The following is a 19320-nucleotide window of genomic DNA, read 5'->3' as shown; positions in this document are numbered from 1 at the left end:
ACATATCCCTTTGGATATGGGGGATTCTCCACCTTCAGTTCTCCCCATCCATCCACGATAGGATTTCTCTATCCGTATCTCACTTAACTGGTTAAAAAACTTCAGTGAAAAGTGAAAGCAGAAACTAATTTGGGAAAGGGGAACTGTTTGGTCTAGGCTATTTTATATAAGCAAGTTGGCACCAAGTTGTTTACATCCTGCAGAACTACCCATATTATTAAGATTTAAAAAGGGTGCCTTTAGCAGAACATTAAATAAGCTCATAAAAAGTAAAGAGAAATTTAATTCTTCCCTACAGAGATAGAGAGATTTTCTAACAGCACTTTCTACAAGTAGGCTTAAAATGCTAATGTATTCCTGCTAACTTGGATCAATCAATCTATAGCAAACGAAGAACTACAGAAAAGATTTAAAGATAATTTTGAATGAAAGCTCACTGCTATTCAGTATTTTGGGCTACAAAGGTTTGCAATGATCTTTCCCTTTTGAATTCTGTTATTTTTCAGAAGCAGACATGTAAACTGCTTAGCATCCAGAAGAATGTACAAGCCAAGAAGTTATGAAATAACCAGTGACTTGAAAAATGGAATAGCCAGTCTGAAAAATGACACGGTTAACTTCCATCTTTTTAATACATTTGTGGAATTCATGAACAATTCAATAATCCTGATGGAAATTGTGACCTCATAGATGTTATTAACATCAACCATAACATTATGGTTAATCACGGTGGCCAGGTTTGGACCACTTGACACAACCCCATCGCATATTCATCATGGTAGCTACAATTCCTCCTACAAATTTCAGGGGACCCATGTCATATGTGGGTTGATGCCCATAAACAATAGACATGGCTAACATTTTACGTTGCTAGGCTTATGATGCTTTCACAATGGAAGTATGAGTTCCAACTCAACCATGAGAGGTAGATCAAAGAAATGGTAACATATAGAATGGGACGAAACATGGAAAAAAATTAGTAGTATTTGGGGTGAGTTCTTGGAGCTGTACATGGTCTACACGCCACTTGGTACACAACAAAGGAAGATGTCACCCATGTGAATTTTAGCTATTAATCAGGAGTGTTTTAAGCATGACAAAACATGTTTATTATGTATATATTTGTTCTTCTTGTTTGTCTATTTTAATACATATAATTTCAGTTAATTTGTAACATAATTGACTTTCAACTGTTTGAAGCTACACATATAAGTAACAAGATGTCTTTCAGCATGCATTAGTGCTTTAAAAGGCAAATTAGAGAATAAACTTACTGGTTCTCCAAGTTTATCCAAGTTGTCCAGAAAGTATTTTATCGATTCTCCCTAAAATTAAGGAAGAGTACAGTTATTTCCCCCATAGATATCAAATGTAATTAGAGCATTTTAATGAGAATTTGGCTTTTTAAATATAGGGGCACCAGTCCTAAGTACACTTACTTGGAACCAAGTTCCATCTAAACTATGGAAATTTAATCATATTAACAATCACAAGTTCTGCTTACAAACAATACGAATAGAGGAAATTACTTTGAACTTGGCAATCCTTTGTGCATAATTTAATGCTCATTGCTTGAAACGCCAATGTCAAGGGAAGCTCAGTAAACTGAAATTCATAATTAAAGGATGAAAAGTTCCAATTTCAATAAATGGAAGCTGCTCTAGGCCAGTCTTCTGCAAACCCCCTGTATTATGGATTACAACTTCCAACATTTCTGACCATTGACCATGCTGGCTGGGGCTGAAGGGAGCTGAAGTCCAAAATATCTAGAGGGCACTAAGTTGGGGGAGGCTGCTGTAGGCAGTAGCAAGGAGAAATTTAAATGTCAAGGAAGTACAAATTCACCAGCTACAGAGGCTGAAGTTTAAGACTAGTCTGTCAAGTATGCTGTAGAGTGGATTCCTGCATTGAGGAATCCACCCTATGGCCTTTTAGGCCCCTTCCAACTCTACTATTCTATGATTCTATGATCTTCCATCTTTTAAAGAAAGCACTTTGTGAAACCTGCTGTATTTCAAATGGCCTTTCTGTGTACATAACACATTACTTAAGCTGGCCCAATAGCAAAGAGGACTCACCACTGGAAAAAGCTATCCTATGTTTCATCGTATTCTTCAAACAAGATATTCATCAAGCACAAGTACAATTAGTCAAATTTTACCATTGTTATCTATGGTGGGGTTCAAGAAAGAATACAACTAATATTAGATTTAGTAGTGATCACTATATCACTTGATTGCTATTAGAATATGCACAGCTGCAACAAAGTGTATCCTCCCTCCTAAAAGGAGTGCTCTTGTTCAGGCTTCCAGCCAGTCATGCTCTACGAGCAGGGCATCCCACTCCTCCCCCAATAATGTTTTTCTTCCCCAATTGTCACTCTACATTCTGTGGCTACACAGCATGCATGCTCAGACTCCAATGGCCTGTTTAAAGTTTTTATCTCTGGCATTCCCCAGCCAGCATGCTGGAAGTTGTAGGATTTCTTCTGTCTAAACATGGGTAGGATTGTGCCCCAAGCTGTGAAAAAGAATAGGTAGGAGTATACATGACTGATCTTGAAAGGCTGTTAATCTAAGTATATTTGTCTGCTTTCATCTTATTAAAATGGGGCAGCGACCTTATGCTAGCACTCACCATACCTTCAGGCTTTAAATCAGAAGACTGAGAAGAAGTTTTTACCGAGGTAAAATTAAGATTTTAATTAGATAAAGCTAAGAAACGCCTCTGCATTTGTTGTAACTGTAGGGACAGAAGGCTGGGGGCTGATACTGAGTGACTGTTATATGTGAAATAATTCTGGAAGGGCTACTGTTAGTCTGTTGCAGCTAAAACAAAGTATCTTGTGGCACTGTAAAGAGTAACTCTGATTGTGGCATACATCTGCACTTCATCAGATGCATGAGGTGTTTTTTTCTCAACTGGCATTTAAAAAAAAAGACACTGGCTGCGTTCAGACGTCATGGTAGCCCACAATAGGTTAATAAGCTTACTTTAAATAGCCCATGATCCCCTACAATACAAGCAGGCTAATAAGCTACTGTGAGTAGCTTATTAAACTACTTTGTGTAATTTTATTCACATCCCACCCCCTGCTTCAGTCCTCCTGCCCTAGCAATGGTGCTGGTTCACCTTTGAAGCACTGGATATTTGCAAGATCAAGACAAATCTTCATACACAGCATCTCCCAGTCAGAAGGACCCGATCCCCCATCAAACCCCTGCACATTTACTACACTCACTACATTGTTATCTATCTCTATCCTCTACTCCTCCGATTTACTGGAACTCAGTTCTGCATTTCTAAACAACCAATAAGAGCCATTACTTCAAGTTAGCATTAAATTGCAATTCTCCCCTCCTCCGAAGTAGCTATTCCAGTATCAGAAGAATTTTGTTTAAATTGTTGTATAGATATATCTATATTTGGATATATCACCATGTAGATATTTCAATGTTGTAGATATAAGGATTTACAGATATAAAGATGTATAGCTTGTTTGGATGACTGCAGTGCGTTATACGTGGGGCTGCCTTTGAAAACGGTCCGGAAACTTCAACTGGTACAAAACAGGGCAGCCCGTTTACTAACAGGGACTGGCCGGCGACACCACATTACACCAGTCCTTTTACAACTTCATTGGCTGCCAGTCCAGGTCTGGGCCCAATTCAAAGTGCTGGTACTAACATTCAAAGCCCTAAACGGCTTGGGGCCAGGTTATTTGAAGGAACGCCTCCTCCCATATGTACCTGCCTGGACCTTAAGATCATCCACAGGGGTCCTTCTCTGTGAGCCTCTGCTAAAAGAAGTTAGGCAGGTGGCTACTAGGAGGAGGGCCTTCTCCGCTGTGGCACCACGGCTGTGGAATGAGCTCCACAGAGAGGTCCGCCTGGCGCCTACACTGTACTCTTTTCGTCGTCAGCTGAAGACCTTTTTATTCTCTCAGTATTTTAACACCTAATTTTAACTTACACTTAAATTTTACTGTTTTAATCCTGTATTTTAATCTTATATCAATTTCTGCTGCATGGTTTTATCCTGGTTGTGCTTTTTCTACTGTATTTTGTATTTGTGTTTTTAGATTGTTGGTTGTTTTATTATGTTCTTCGTGGTTTTAATTTTTGTGAATCGCCCAGAAAGCTTCAGCTATTGGGTGGTATAAAAATGTAATAAAATAAATAAATAAATCGCTATATGGATGTGTGGATAATATGACTGTGCAGATATTTCAATATGTAGGTATTTCAGTATATAGAGAACGATGTACAGATTTGGCTAGTTACATGGAAATTCTTAGGATACTTTCCACTATCGTTTAGAGGCAAAATAAGCTAGCAGAGTTGTTGGTGGAGAACTGGCTACTCAGGTTTCCAGACAATGCTCTTTTCCGAGGATACCTCACCATGCTTTCCCTTTCCACAGAGCACGGAACAGAGGGGGGCAGAGAACAATGCTCCCAGGCTGAGGTTCATGCAGGCTGCTGGAACTCTGCCCAAACTGTCAGAAAATAAGGCAGAGTAGAGTGCAGTGTGACTGTTGTACCTGCCTAGCTTGGGAGAGGTTTAGTCTGCTTTTTTCAGCTCTGTGGGACCCTGCCAAATTAGAGCAGAAATTGCCCAATGCACTATGAAAAACCAGCAGCCTAGCTCTGAAAGCAGCGAAAATCTCAGGTGGATGAAAAAGGTGGAGGTGCCTATAACACCTTGCAAGTTTGCAGGATCAGGATCAAACCTCATACCCTGCTTCCTCTACACTGCTCGCTTGGTCCCTTTAACATGTTCCTAAGCAGTAAGCCAGCAAAGAGCAGAGCAGCAGCTGTTTTGACTGCTCTTGCTGCGAAGCTCTGTAGCCAGCCAAAATAACCCATAGTGATTGCTATGCAGCACAATAACCCATGATGGGTTAAATAACCCACTTTGCAGACTGAGTTATCAGAGTGGGCTATTTTGGCCAAATAAGCCATCATGGGTTAAAAAATATCCCCCAGATGACACAATAACCCATAATGGGTTGATTAAACCAGTGGTTTAATTAACCCATCATGGGTTATCGTAACATCAAAACCAAATCATTCCCTCTCTCGCATATGCAGATACATACCCCAACGAAAGTAGTCTTGTATACATCTTGCATTTCACAGTAATTTGATCCCAAGTGTTTTTCTCTCTCTAATAATTTTAGGTAATAGAAATATCCAGGTCACACAATTCTGTGGTACTCTGCTGAGAGGCTTTTATCTCAATGACTCCCATTCTTTTAGACTGGCAGTCTGACACTATTCAAAAATGTTACATGCAACCAAGTCTTGTGGCACCTTAAGGTTAACAAGGTTTATCATAGTACCAGCTTATATGGACCTAGATCCCACTTCATCAGATGAATGAACTGTTATCCTTAGTTTATAAACAATGTTTTCATATAAACTGCATGTGAACTTGCAACAGACTAAGGTATTACGTAACAGCACTCAGAACTGGAACACAACTTCCTCTGTGACTGAAGGTAATTTAACACTGCACTCCTATTTTTTAGTATATATTGATGAATTATCTTTGGGAGACATTCTTCCAGGATTTAAATTACTTCCATCTCACTATGAAAACCAAGTATTTACCAGTCCATGCAACAATTCAGTTTTATGGACAATGTAGTAAAATTTTATAATGCTACTTTATAATCACAAGCCCAATGGTTATTATATCCCCATCTCAAGCTACTATCTACAGCACACCATATGCCACACTGGTAGCCAAGGCCTTAGGGTACAACTGCATCTACTCCAATCACAAACCTAAACAAATTAAAATATATTCTTAATTCTACAGTCTCTATACAGTCCTCAACAAAAATCCCTCAAAGGTATTTATAATCAGCAAAAAACAACCACACCCACTTAAAATGCACAGTAATGAAGGTCTGCAACAAAACTTCATGGTAGCCTTTAGGAATGAATCAAATGGATCAACGACTTAAATCAGCCAGCACATCCAACATATCCCGGGAGCTAAAGTAAAAAGGCAAAACAACAACAACAATTTTCCATAATCATAAAAGTTTTAAAATTATGTCTCCCGATCCACACAAAACAGCAGAATACACTTGGGTGAGGTCCAATAAATCTACAACCATAGCCACATAATCACTACTGCTTTCTCTTAACGCTGTTTACTCCAATTAGACAATCCATGTTGTGTGTAGAGCAAGGATACACAATCCTTTTGGCCCCAGGGCTGCAATGGGTGTCTCTTAGAGTAGCAGTGCTACACATACATGTGCATGCACATACAACTCATATACAACATACAATGCACCTACATACCCCATTCATTCAAATCCAATTCCTGTCTTCCAATAGTGTTTCAGAGGCCAGGCAACCCTCCACCCAGAAAACTCAGTTCTCAAACCAAGCAGGAATCCTGATTCCAAGCCCTTCTCCTTCCTCTAATCCACTCTTTCTGAATTATGCTGACATCCCACACTCTCTTACCTGGAACTTTTTCAGAAAAAAAGAATAGGGAAACCTGATTCCTAGAGCATCCTAAGAAGCAGTTAGAAGCCTTCAACCACTGTTTCCTAGGATGTTCCAGGGATCCTCTAGGACAAGGCCTCTATGACAATAATCATAAAGTCCATTCCTAGAGCTTTCTCCCCCCCACCCTTTTCTAGGTGTCTGGGCAACAGCCAACAGCCCATGGTTTGCTGTGATATAAGAATTCAATAGTTGGTTGTCTCCTCCCACTGTTCAGGAAAGTGAGATAGATTTCCACAGCAGACCCAGTACAACCAGACTCTTCCCCATTTCCATCCCATTGCCCAGTATGAGATGGACTACAAACACAGACGCCTAATTATATAGAGTAAACAGAGTAGAATTGTTCCTTTATCCGCAATTTGGCTTAGCATAAGTTGGAGAGTGGTAGATGAAACAGCAATGTGAGGAAAGATCTTAAACTGTCAAAATACATTTGAAGTATGTAGTGGCACTTTGTTTTTGTTTTATTGGGTTTTTGTTTTATTTTGTTAAAACTTCTAATAAAAAATGATTAAAAAGATTTTTGTCTGGACTAAGTGCGTATCAGCTACATGTATAAGTAAGGGTATGGCTTGGATGTTTCTGTCACATCAAATCAGAAGGAACTCACGATAAGAGTTCCATTCCATTTTCCATTTGGTGTGAAACAGGCATCTAATGGTGCAGGGTCACAGAAGTTCCTGCTTGTAGAAGTTCCCTATGCAGACTGCGAATACTTGGGCTCTCTCCGTGGGCCCTCTCCATGCTTTGCTCCTTGACTAGGAGACTAACAGGGAAGAGAGAAAGTGGAGAGGAATCCCTCTGGAGAGGATGTGGAAAGGAATCGCTAACGGAAGATATGCAAACGGCACTGAAGGGGAATCTCCTTGTTATCATAAAAGAGACTCCCCTCAGGGACCACTGTTTGTGTAACTGGCTGGAACATGCCAGAGCTTTGGCAATGCTGACCCACTATGCTTCTTCCTTCTCTCACCCTTCGCCTTCCTCTTATGTTGAAGGTGAAGGATGACCTGTGAGTGTTCAGACACCACTGGAAAGAGCCCCTCATCTCTGGTCAGAGTGTTACCTTCTGGTTGTGCTGATACTGTAAGACAGGAGAAGCCATTGGACCAACCACTATTGATGCCTCCTTTACGAACAAAGTAACTTTTAGCCAATTAGGTTTAAAGATGCTACAGCACTGTTTCAGAGTGATTCTGCATCTGCACTGCATTTTTATCATAGCTGTGTTTAGCCTATGGGACTATCCATTGAACAACCAACATGCAGATGAATTCATCCCATAATAGGCATAGCTGTAACTGATCTACTGCCTAGAAATCAGCATGACTGCAATTGCATTGTGGAACTCAGCTCCAAGTGTAAGTTTGTAGCCTTGTGGTTATAAATAAAAACCTGCAAGTATGGGCAGTTTTAAGTCAAGGGGACTCATGGGGCTTTCTAGTAGTCAGGACATAGTATTTCTTCACTTCAGTTTCTTCATCTCAACATCTGTTGCTCCTCAACCCCCTAATTCACTTGCTAAAGTGCCATGAATTTCCCAGCTAAAACAAAGTTTGGAAATTGGTTTAAATTGCACAACTGAAGGAAAGTTAAGAACTGTTAGAAAGAATTCTGTACTCTGCTGGGAACTGTCTATAAGGGAGTGGATCTCATTCATAGCCAAATATAAACGGTGTTATATTTGCATCAATAGTTCTCCAAGGTGCTCAGAAAATGTTTTTTTTAAGGGGTTTGGCATATATATAATATAATCACCTGTTCATCACATACTACCAAAGCTCAGACCTTCTGAGCTTCCACAATGGAAATACAAAGAGCACTCAAAACATTTTCTGTCCTTCCTAAAGTCATGCTTACACAATCTGGATATAGCTCATCTTCTATTATTAATTATTATTATTATTATTGCACCAACAATGTACTTGGTGCTGTACAAAATATACAAATAAAACCGTGATACCCTGCCTAGAGGTAGAAATAACAGAAATAACAGAAAAATCATAGTAATAAGAACAGTAAATCAAGCTAAAATACCAAAAGCTATTGAAAACAAATGAGTTTTCAAATGCGTTTTAAAATCTACAATGGAACTCGTGATACGTAGTTGCTCTGGAAGAGCATTCCAAGCAAACCGGGCAGCCAGAGAGAATGGGCTCAAGTCTAGCTATCCCTTCATTTTGCAGATGTTATCTTCAAAAGAGAATCCTAGGCTGCAATCCTAAACACACTTACCTGGCAGTAAATTCCACTGAACTCATATATAAGATTAGACTGGTAATAATTCAAAAGTTATGGATTTCGCTAAATCTCAGCTGCACCTTTGAAGAGGAAGAAGTCAACCACTCAATAATTTGCTTGAGGTCACTAAGATCTCTGTGGTAAAATAGGGAGCTGAGTTGAGGTTTCTCATGACCAAGGATACCATTAAATGCTGATTTTTGAACCACATTGCAAACCATGTTCTACCAATATCAAAGACAGAACAATCATGACCAATTTTGCAAGCCCAAATGGTATTATGCCTGAAAGTCTTCTGTAACTTGGGAAACTACCACCACAGATCTTACCTACAAGAACTGGTTACATGAAGGATTACACTTATTTTCCATGTCATTATCTTACTAAGCTCACCACATTGTAGTTTAAGTCAAAAATGATACTTGTATTTGGCAGAGGGCCAAATACAAGTAGTTGGGATACCAAACGGAACACTTTGTAAAGGAAAAATAGGGTTTGTACATCTTTGTAATTGCTTTAGCAGTCTAATTCACAAATTCTAAATGCCAAAGAAAATATAAAATGCATTGGTAAAAAAAGTATTCGTGTCACTTTCAAGTTTTGTTTCAGAACAGACAGTTAACTATGAGGATCTATGAAACTTGACTTGTATCATGAAATCTCACAAGCCTGCAAGTGAATACATTCATTTCCGCCCAATATTATGGTGGACTATGGTGTCAGAAGTGTTTAACACAGTCACAACAGTTGCCACAACTCAGAGAGCACAATTAAATATGCACAACAAACTATGATGTACTGACACTCCTAAATGTCTCATCCCAGGATTGCTTCTGAAACTTAGGATACAATCCTATACACACTCAGAAGTAAGTCCCATTGAACTCCATGGGACATACTACCCAGTAGATATGCATAATATTGCATTGTCAGGAAAGTAGTGTTCTGAACATAGGAGAGACATCCTTCAATAACAGCCTTTCCTATCCTGGCACCTGCAAATGTGTTGGACCACTAGGAATTATGGGAGTTGCAATCCAACACATCTGAAGGGCACCAAGCTGGGGAAGGCTGTCCTACAAGCAATGTGGTTCAGATATTTCTCCACATTACTGAAATCCACTGAAATACTTCTCCAGTGCAAGCCCTGCCAAAATGAATGGAAGAGTGAATCACATCCATATCCACTGCCTAGAATGAAAATCTAGTGGTACTTCTTCTATTCTTAGTGGGCAGAAAGGTACAAGGAGCATCAGAGGGTATATTGGTATAGGCATGTTACTGTAAAAGTTACACAAGAACAAGGAAAGTAGGAAAATAGCACAACAAATAAGAATAGCATTGCAAATGCCTTCTTTAAACGTCATTTTTTGCTGCTCAAAATGTGAGCTACTAAGTTGTCACAGGTAAAAAAAAGTTGTATTGAGTTTCCATTCACCACACTTTGAAAAGCAGAGTGTTCTATTCTGTTTCTACTGCTTAATCCCACTTCTACTATTGAAATTTTGTCTCTTAGAAGTGCTTCTTTAAATGCATCCCCAAAAAATCACAGGAGTAGCAGAGGACTTCCCCTTTCTGGATTTCTGAAAATCCATTATGCATTAATCAAATTATCAAAGGCTTTAAAACCTCAATTTAAGTCAATTGATAACATAAGTCATTTTCATGTAAAGAAGGTGTATGTCAAATTTAAGTTCTCTGTGTGGAGCGTCTGATTTTTAGATGTACACCCCACATTGGTTTACTTGCATTGCCACCCTGAGTGCCATTTTTTGTTGAAAAGGGAGGGCTTAAATCAAATAAAGCAAAAAATAAATTGTAAGATGTTATCACCAGCAGTGTGTTAACACTCTTGAATCAAACAGACTTGGGCTCTGGTGTTTCCTGTAGATTACAGAGATTGTGCAACCAAACACTGATACCAAAAGTTTCATGAACCTCTCTGGAAAACTCTCCCTCGTGAGGTTCAGGAGGCAGAAATTATGGTATCTTTTAAATGCCTCCTAAAAACATATCTCTTTAGACAAGCCTTCCCTGGACTGTAACTTATTCTGGTTTTATGTGTTTTTAAAGTTTTAAATTGGATTGTCACATCGTGGATTTAATTGTAAACTGCCCAGACAGCCTAAGCTGTTGGGCAGTATAAATATGTAACAAATAAATAAATAAAATATATGAATAAATGCATTAAGATAGCAGAGTAGATTTATAACATCTTTGTACCTTGGGTACAAAATTAAAATAGTCCCTCTGTCTTTTGGTTGGCCTTCAGCCAGCGCCTATGAATGCTCATGGAACATCTGCTCTCTTTTTGAATTCATCAGTGTTTTCCAGGGCCAAGCTCAGCTACAGGCATCAGTCTTCTTTCCAACTGAGAGATCTGAGTAAACTACAGATGCTCACTGTGAAGTACACTGATTCATAATCAGTAAATATTCCATTTTCAGAAAGGCTGTATTTAGATAGCATGTGGCTCTTCCTGTTGTCTTGTGATCAACTGAAGAAAGTTTAAGCAAATATTTTAGTACAGTTAGACAAGTGCTGGTTTATGATGAGTTATGAAAGAAACACTTAGCCTAGATCATTGATGACACATCCAAAGAAATTTCCCCCTTAAATGTTGTATTCATTTACACAAGTCTAGCCTATTTCCATTTGAATCAGACATCTAGCAAATTAGTTGCAGAACTCAGTTTCAGTTTGCTAAAAGGCAACAACAGTAACTATCTGTGTACTGTAAGCTGATTTACCCCTTCCTGCATGCATATGAACGCTCCAAATGTCTAAAAAGCTTCTAATAAAAGATTTTTTGCAAGTGAGCAGCAGAATACTCAATGTAAGATGTGCTACTCTTGTTGCAGGAAGATTTGATTCTGTCAGGCAAGAAAGACACTCATCTGAAGATCTACTACTACATTCATATCAAATGAAAAAACTAAAGCCATAGAGGGCTCGGTATATTGACGATGTTTTCCAAATCCAGCAAACTTATTTAAGACTGCAAAGGCTTTTAATGCAGCATGTGTTATTTGATGCATGACTATTAGTGACAGCATCTCCTAAGCAAATGCTGACATCACTGCAATAAACTGTTCACCCTTTATCCAACTCTTGCCTCTATTTGGCACCAAATCCATTAGAATACTGAAAACTACATGTATTATTTTAGTGAACAAATGTAAGCCCTTTTCGAGGAGTTGGTTCACTGGAGAAGACTGTGAAACAGCCTCACAAAAAGTTTTCAAAACTTACTTGCCCACAGAAAAAATACACAAGCCAACTACAGTACTTTATGCCTGTAACCACTAGGTATTTTTAATGTTTTAAGTAATCAATCTATTAAATAAATAAAAATAAACAAACGTGGTCTAAATGAAGAATCAATTTATAAAAGACATTTTTATTTGTCACAGACAAATAACTAGGCAAGAGGCTACTTACAAATCTGCAGTAGTCAAAGGAATTATTTCAGTTCTTTTAACTGACTACAATTCAGGACTGTGAAGTCGGAGTCGTGGAGTCGGTAAAAATGTACCGACTCCGAATAAATTTAAATTGTATATAGAGTTGCAATATGTATATTCACTTGAATTTTATATTCAAATTATACTTTAATCTCAAAAAAGGTTTATATTACTTATGTACCTAACTGAGTTCATTTCTTTTAAAATGGTCATTTGTTAAGTTGTTTTAGGTGTTCAGTTGTTTTCTACTTTTTTGTAGTTTTGACTTTGATATCAAAGTATATACTTTAAATTTTTGAACTAGTAGAGAAAGTTGTTCCTGATTTTCTTTTATAGTTTCATATCCTATTACTTTATACTCTATAGCCTTTTGATAAATCGCCCAGAGAACTTTGGCTATGGGGTGATATAAATGCAATTAAATAAATAAATAAAAATATAACCTCATTGTTTTCATTTTTGGGCTTCTTTAATAAATAAAATTAAAAAACCAGAATGTCTTAGCTATAGCTTTTAGACCTGGGTTTTAACAGGTTACGGTTCTAAAAAGTTGCGTGCTTGCAGTCGATGTAGGAAATATATAGGAAATTTATTTCCTATATCGATATATAATTAAAGGAGTCGGAAGTTTTATGTGCCGACTCCACAGCCCTGCTACGATTCAGACAGTGATGTAGAGTATTTAGGAAATGTTCAACTGGAAATTTTTACAACATCCTAAATTGATGAGGGTTCAATTTTGACTTCTGTTTAGTGAAACAAATTAAAAGGCACATCATGTTAATTGGAAGGGCAGCATAAATATTTGAATTTTTTTGCAATGGCCACAAGTAGTTGCACTGAAACATTTGATTAGGAAATAAAAACAATGTACACTTAAATGAGTTTAAACATTTTACTCAAATGTTTACATAGAACTATTTCAATAAAAATGATTTCCAAGTATTTCAAGACCTGACAATCCAATAACATTTCATTGCTTAAAGGTTAAGAAAAAATGAAGGTTTGGCAAAGAGCTAATGCACTAATTTTAGACAAAATTACAACTATGAAACTGCCCCGATGCACCCATTCATTGTTACTAGTTGATTTAATAAACCATGCATTTGTAGAAATGGAAGTTATTCTATTAAAAAAAAATACTAGTGAAAAAAACTTCCACCTCACATATCTAGATCCTGGATTTTGGGAATCTAGCCCTCCACAACAGCCTAAGGCTAACATGCTTATATCTAGAATTAATATTAACTAGGTTAATATTTGATAAACTCACTATTTACATTTTTAAAGTAAATATAAAACCTGATTTAAATTTATTTTGAAGTCATGTTATCAAGTTTATATCAATGAACTTAAAACAGCTTCCTCTCATCTTCAGCATTTTTGTACCAATTACAAACCCCTTATCTTGCTCTAAGTAAATTTGTCTTTCTTATTTCAGTTGATGATATACACAAAGTACAGTACAGTATAGTTTGCCATTCACCAATGTATCAAATTAATCAAATTGGCTTGTTAAATAAGGTAACACCAGATTTAGCCATCAAATGAGACATTATCTCAGTCATACAAATCACAGCCGACCCCTCTAGCAAGAACATCTAAATCATTAGCAAATGATCATGCCGCTTATAATTATCCTATTTCCTCTTTTCAGCATTTCCTGTATCTGCACCAAAACTTTTTTTAAAAACAACAACAACAAGCCACACTAGAACGGAACCTTAAAAATACTGTTCAGAACTAACTTCTTTGAGTCTTTGCTACCGTGTTTCCCCGAAAATAAGACAGTGTCTTATATTAATTTTTGCTCCCAAAGATGCGGTAGGTCTTATTTTCAGGGGATGTCTTATTTTTCCATGAAGAAGAATACGGTACACATTTATTGTTGAACAAAAAAAAAAGGGTCTTATTTTCGGGGGGATGCCTTATATTACAGCGAGAGGCAAAACTGGAAGTAGGTCTTATTTTCGGGGGATGTCTTACTTTCAGGGAAACAGGGTAATTACTTTCTGGGGAGGAAGGATGAAAGCTAGGAAGTAAAAGTAAAACATGGGATGATTCTGAGAATTGCAGAAGTACAAAGATTTCATTCTGTCATCTGGCATTGGGCTTGTTCAAATGACCAGTGGTCAAACATTAGTAAAACAATGTAAAATAATAAAGTATTTTTAAAGGATTAACTCTTAAAGCAAGAAAGACACTATAATCATAAACAGGTTGGTACGTGAACTAATTATTTTAAAAAATTAACATCATGAGGCAACAGGTACCTTTGAAAAAATATAGCAATTACCATAACCTTTAAAGGTATTAGGTACAGGATCTTTATATTTGTTGAGATAATTTTTTAAATATCTAAAATATAGATATTTGGAAACATATTTTTATTTTGAAAATAAGTTATTATCCCCCTCACAATCAGACAAATAAGCCACTGTGTGTAGTTTATTAAACTACTGTGAGTAATCTGAGTCACCCCTCCACACCCGGTCCTACTGCAATCCTCCTACCCCAGGAGTGGCATTGTTTCTCCCATTGACAACATTGCAGCAGCCTGTTATAACCTTCCACAACAGCCCAATGAGAGGAGACAGGTTAATTCAGCACTTCACCCTGACAAGGGTGTGGTGGCCCTAAAGCACTGGAAGTATGCAGCATTGGTACCAAACTTCCCTAGTCAAGAAGTACCTGATGCACCATCAAACCCGTCTACAATTACACCCAAAGGAGAAAAAGCTCTGCATGTACCAAAAAGCGGTGGCAGCAGTCTTGCCCACTCTTGCCAAGCAACTGTAGGTAACCAAAATAATCCACTGTGACCACGACATGACACAGTAAGCCATGATGGGCTAAATAAGTCACCATGGCTTACTTAACTCAGTGATTTATCACCACGTCCAAACCCAATCAGCGACTTTTACGTGTGCTCATGTTTGGAAATTCCTAGTTTTTACAACTGGTCAGTAGGAGAAGCTTTGCTGTGCTACTTGATCTGCTTCCGACTACTGCAGAGCTAGGAGACAAGTAGCCCCCAATTCTGCCCTTGTATACCATAATGAAAATTTAAAAAAGTAAACTACCACCTACACCTTGGCTTTATGGAATATTTGACCACAATCAAACAGGGGGTAACCTGACAATATCTGACAAGTCAAATGACTGGTGTGCCAAACCTATCTGGCATTTGTAATTGTTTTAATTTCTCATATGTTCTCCATACTGGCATCTCTCACAACTATTTGACATACATATGTGCAATATTATAACATTAAAAAGCCAGTTCTCAATGTTGTCACACTGTAGAGCACCCTTCCTCAACCTGGCATCCTCCAGTTGTGTTGGACAGCAAATCCCATAACTCCTAGCCAGTTGGGTGGGAATACTCTCTACAGACTTTTGCTCCCCTCTGCTTAGGTCCAACGTGGGTTCTATTTTGGGGACACTCTAAAACAGCCTTCCCTAACCAGGCACCCCAGATGTGCTAGACTGCAACGCCTATAATTCCCAGCCAGCAAAAAAAGAAAGAAAAAGAAAAAAAAAGATATCCATTCTCAATAAATATTCACAACACCACTAATTAAAACATATCCAACACTTGTTTTAAATATACATTCATATAAGCAATCAGACAAAACTGACAGTTCTAGGATAACCATTCAAATGCAGCAAAAGCATTAAGATCTTTGGGCTGTTGAGTGTTGAAGGAAAAGGAAAGGAACCTCTCGTGCAAGCACTTGAGTAATTGCTGACTCCTAGAGGGATGCCTGCTTTCGCTGACGTTTTCTTGGCAGACTTTGTAGTGGGGTGGTTTGCCATTGCCTTCCCCAGTTGCAGTTACCTTTCCTCCAGCTAGCTGGGTACTCATTTTACCGACCTCGGAAGGATGGAAGGCTGAGTCAACCTGAGCCAGCTGCCTAAGAACCAGCTTCTGGTGGGATCGAACTCAGGCTGTGGGAAGAGTTTTGGCTGCAGTAACTGCCACTTACCACTCTGCGCCACACGAGGCTATGTCAGGTGGTGGTTATTTATCCTTCCAAGCTTAGAAGTATGAGACTCTTTCCACTGTTAGGGCTAACAAAGGTTTTTCAAGAACATAATTTATGCAGACAATTTCCAACCAGAAAGAATCCACTTCAGGGCATGCCCACATCATATACTTCAGCGATGCATCGTCCAAATCACATCACTAGCATCTAGCAGAGCTAGCCAGCTTCTTAACAAGCCTCTGTATACACAAAACATTGTTTTTGTTTAATTAGTCTCAATTTTAAATCTATAGAAATAGTACATATGGAAGCTAGGGAAATTTCCTATTGATTAGGCTGTATAGAGCATTCTAATTCTCTATTCCATTCCTTTCTAACATACTGTTATATTCCAAAAGACACTTAAAAACAGCTATTGTAGGGTTAGCTTTCTGTAAAGGACCAATTAATTCTTCCAATAATATAGGAGATGCTGAAACACCCATCACTTACGATTTATAGATAGACAACAAAACGTGTTGTAGTTGAATATATTCTCATTCAGCATTAGATGGTAAGTGGTATCTGCTGCTAAGATCATCTTCTTGGCTTGCCGCTCTGACCATGTTACTCCACTTCTGAAATCTCTTCATTGGCTTCTAATTCACTCCAGAATCCAATATAAACTTCTCCTGTTGACCTACAAAGCTTTTCACTGTCTAGCTTCTTCCTATCTTTCCTCTCTCATCTCACACTATTGCCCCGCTCGTGCTCTTCGCTCCTCTAATGCCATGTTTCTCACCTGCCCAAGGGTCTCTACTTCCCTTGCTCAGCTTCGTCCATTTTCTTCTGCTGCCCCTTACGCCTAGAACGCTCTTCCAGAACATTTGAGTACAAGTTCAATCGCAGCTTTTAAAGCTCAGCTAAAAAATTTTCTTTTTTCTAAAGCTTTTAAAACTTGATTTTGTTCTGACTTTTATACTGTTAGTTTTACTCTACCCTGTGCCTGTTTGGTGCATTCTCTCCCCTTCTTATTGTTTTATTATGATTTTATTAGATTGTAAGCCTATGCGGCAGGGTTTTGCTATTTTATTGTTTTACTCTGTACAGCTAATAAGGTAAAATCTCATCATCTAATCCTATTAACTGATCTAAAGTATCAATTCCATTATCAACCCAACTCCTCCACAGAAAAGGCTATCTCTGTTTTCAAACTGAACCCTATAAAGTTAATTTAGCATGAGAATATGGGTCAAACTGCAGCTGATGAGGCATTATATGCCATGTCTCTATCTGGTGAAATTGCAGACGGAGCCATTCTTTTATTTTTAATGTGCCTAGATCCTACTGCCATGAAGCCCAAAAGAGGTGTCAAATAAGCAATGAACCTACTCATCTCTACATACTCTTGCTCTCATCTGCTAGCTCCAATCTGGGTTCTGTATTTGGTCACTTTGTTTTAGACTGATGGAATTTGGAGAGATGGACCTAGGTTGGGTCAATCTCTCCATAAGCAGTGGAGAGCAAGAGTATACTGAGAGGAGTAGACTCATTTCTTAATCATCAGAGTCAAGTAGGGGTAGGAAGCAGAGTTAGCCCTTGTCATATCTGTGCATTCAAATGCATTCCTTAACTTTTATGCTATGGTAGCCTATAGCAGGATCTTCTGTAAGGACCACAAAATTTTCTTTGATGACCTTCTTCCACTAGTTCCATGAAGACACAGACACCAAAAAAATTATTTACAGGTTCCTTCCAGTTACTTCACTGTGAACGGGTAAGTTGGCAACCTTGTTTCTCGTACTAGGAGAGAAAACTTCCTACAAACCTCATTTCTACATTCCACACTGTAGTTTTTGTGGAGATTCTACTTCTGACTTCTCTAGAAGTTATTCATAGGGCCAAAATCTGACAGAAAGGGAGGTTGAGTTGTACCATTCCATCCTCTGATAACATCTCTTGCTGATAGCCAACTCTAGGTGTAGGCTAGTAGCTTTCGAGAATTGTTAACTGAAATCTTTCAGGTGTTCTTTCTAATAGAAAGGCTAAGGGTGGTTTTAGTGAGAGTGACACCACTGTTGGCATGTAATTCCTGATTGGCAGGGAGACTGCTTGCCCTCCTATTTTCCTTCCTTTTAACTGTTTTGCCCAGACAGCACCACTCTCTGGGGCACAGAGGCATTCTTAGGAATAAAGCTGGACTGGAGGCTAGTAACTTAGGGCATGGCAGCTTCCCAACTAAAAAAATGTTTAATTTTTAAAAATATTTTTTTAAAAAAGAGGAGGGGCAAGGAGCCTGCCAGTCACCGACGGAGGGGTTTGAGGGCACACTGCGGGCTCCAGTTGTAGTAGAATTACTAGGAGGCAGACAACCAGTGTGTTCTGTCTGCTCCCTCCATGTTCTATCTCTTTTAAGTACTTTTACCCCAAATAAAAATATTTATATTAGGAGAGGCTCAAGTTCTTTGTGGTTTTAGTTAACTGGGAATCTTGTCCATCCAGTCAGGTCAGGTCATCCGCGTAATCTCCACAGAAATCACTTCATACCAAACCCACAGAATTGCCATGCTTCCGTTGCTATTTGCACTCTGGAAAGCATCTGTAAATACGAGCCTTTTTTGTGCATAACAGAGACTTGGAACCAAAACTCTGTAAACATTTGCTGCTCTTAGAGTGCTGACCTGCTGGCTCTGTAACTTCATATGCCTGCAGCTCAACTGCTCAACAGACTGTGAGCCTTAAAGTCTGTGGTTCCTCATTTCTTTCTAGAAGGAGCTAGTTCAAACATAACTTGACAAAAACACTCAATTGTATTTGCTTCTGTATAACAAGCATAGAGAAACAAGCCTGTGCTGTGCAATGACAGAATTCGGCTTAAAGGTAAAACTAAACAGGCTATTAAGTAACTCTGCCACAAAGCACATGAGTAAACTGTGAAGGATACCAGTTACCAAACATGTTTTGTGATAGTTCTCCTAGAGAAATGTGTTAATGTTCTTGAGGTAACAATTCTCTTCCTGGCCCTCCACCCCACTCATGTGGATGTTTGAGGACCAAAGTGTTCTTCAAACCATTCCTGGAATCGAATTTGTCCACACAAACACATTATTTCATG

At 38.4% G+C, this 19320-nt stretch overlaps 1 protein-coding gene across 1 annotated transcript in view; it reads right to left on the bottom strand.

Moving 5' to 3' along the window:
- GNA13 (G protein subunit alpha 13) overlaps nt 1–19320 on the bottom strand; it is a 42189-nt gene that overhangs the window by 5639 nt on the left and 17230 nt on the right. Inside the window, exon 3 of the mRNA XM_063120048.1 lies at nt 1275–1325. Within this exon, the coding sequence (XP_062976118.1) occupies nt 1275–1325 (51 nt within the window). The remainder of the gene's footprint in view (nt 1–1274; nt 1326–19320) is intronic.

This window comes from Elgaria multicarinata, chromosome 3, assembly GCF_023053635.1.
Source record: "Elgaria multicarinata webbii isolate HBS135686 ecotype San Diego chromosome 3, rElgMul1.1.pri, whole genome shotgun sequence".
Classification (NCBI taxonomy): Eukaryota; Metazoa; Chordata; class Lepidosauria; order Squamata; family Anguidae; genus Elgaria; species Elgaria multicarinata.
Note: the sequence above shows the minus strand (reverse complement) of the source record. Positions and strands in the feature narration are given on the sequence as shown.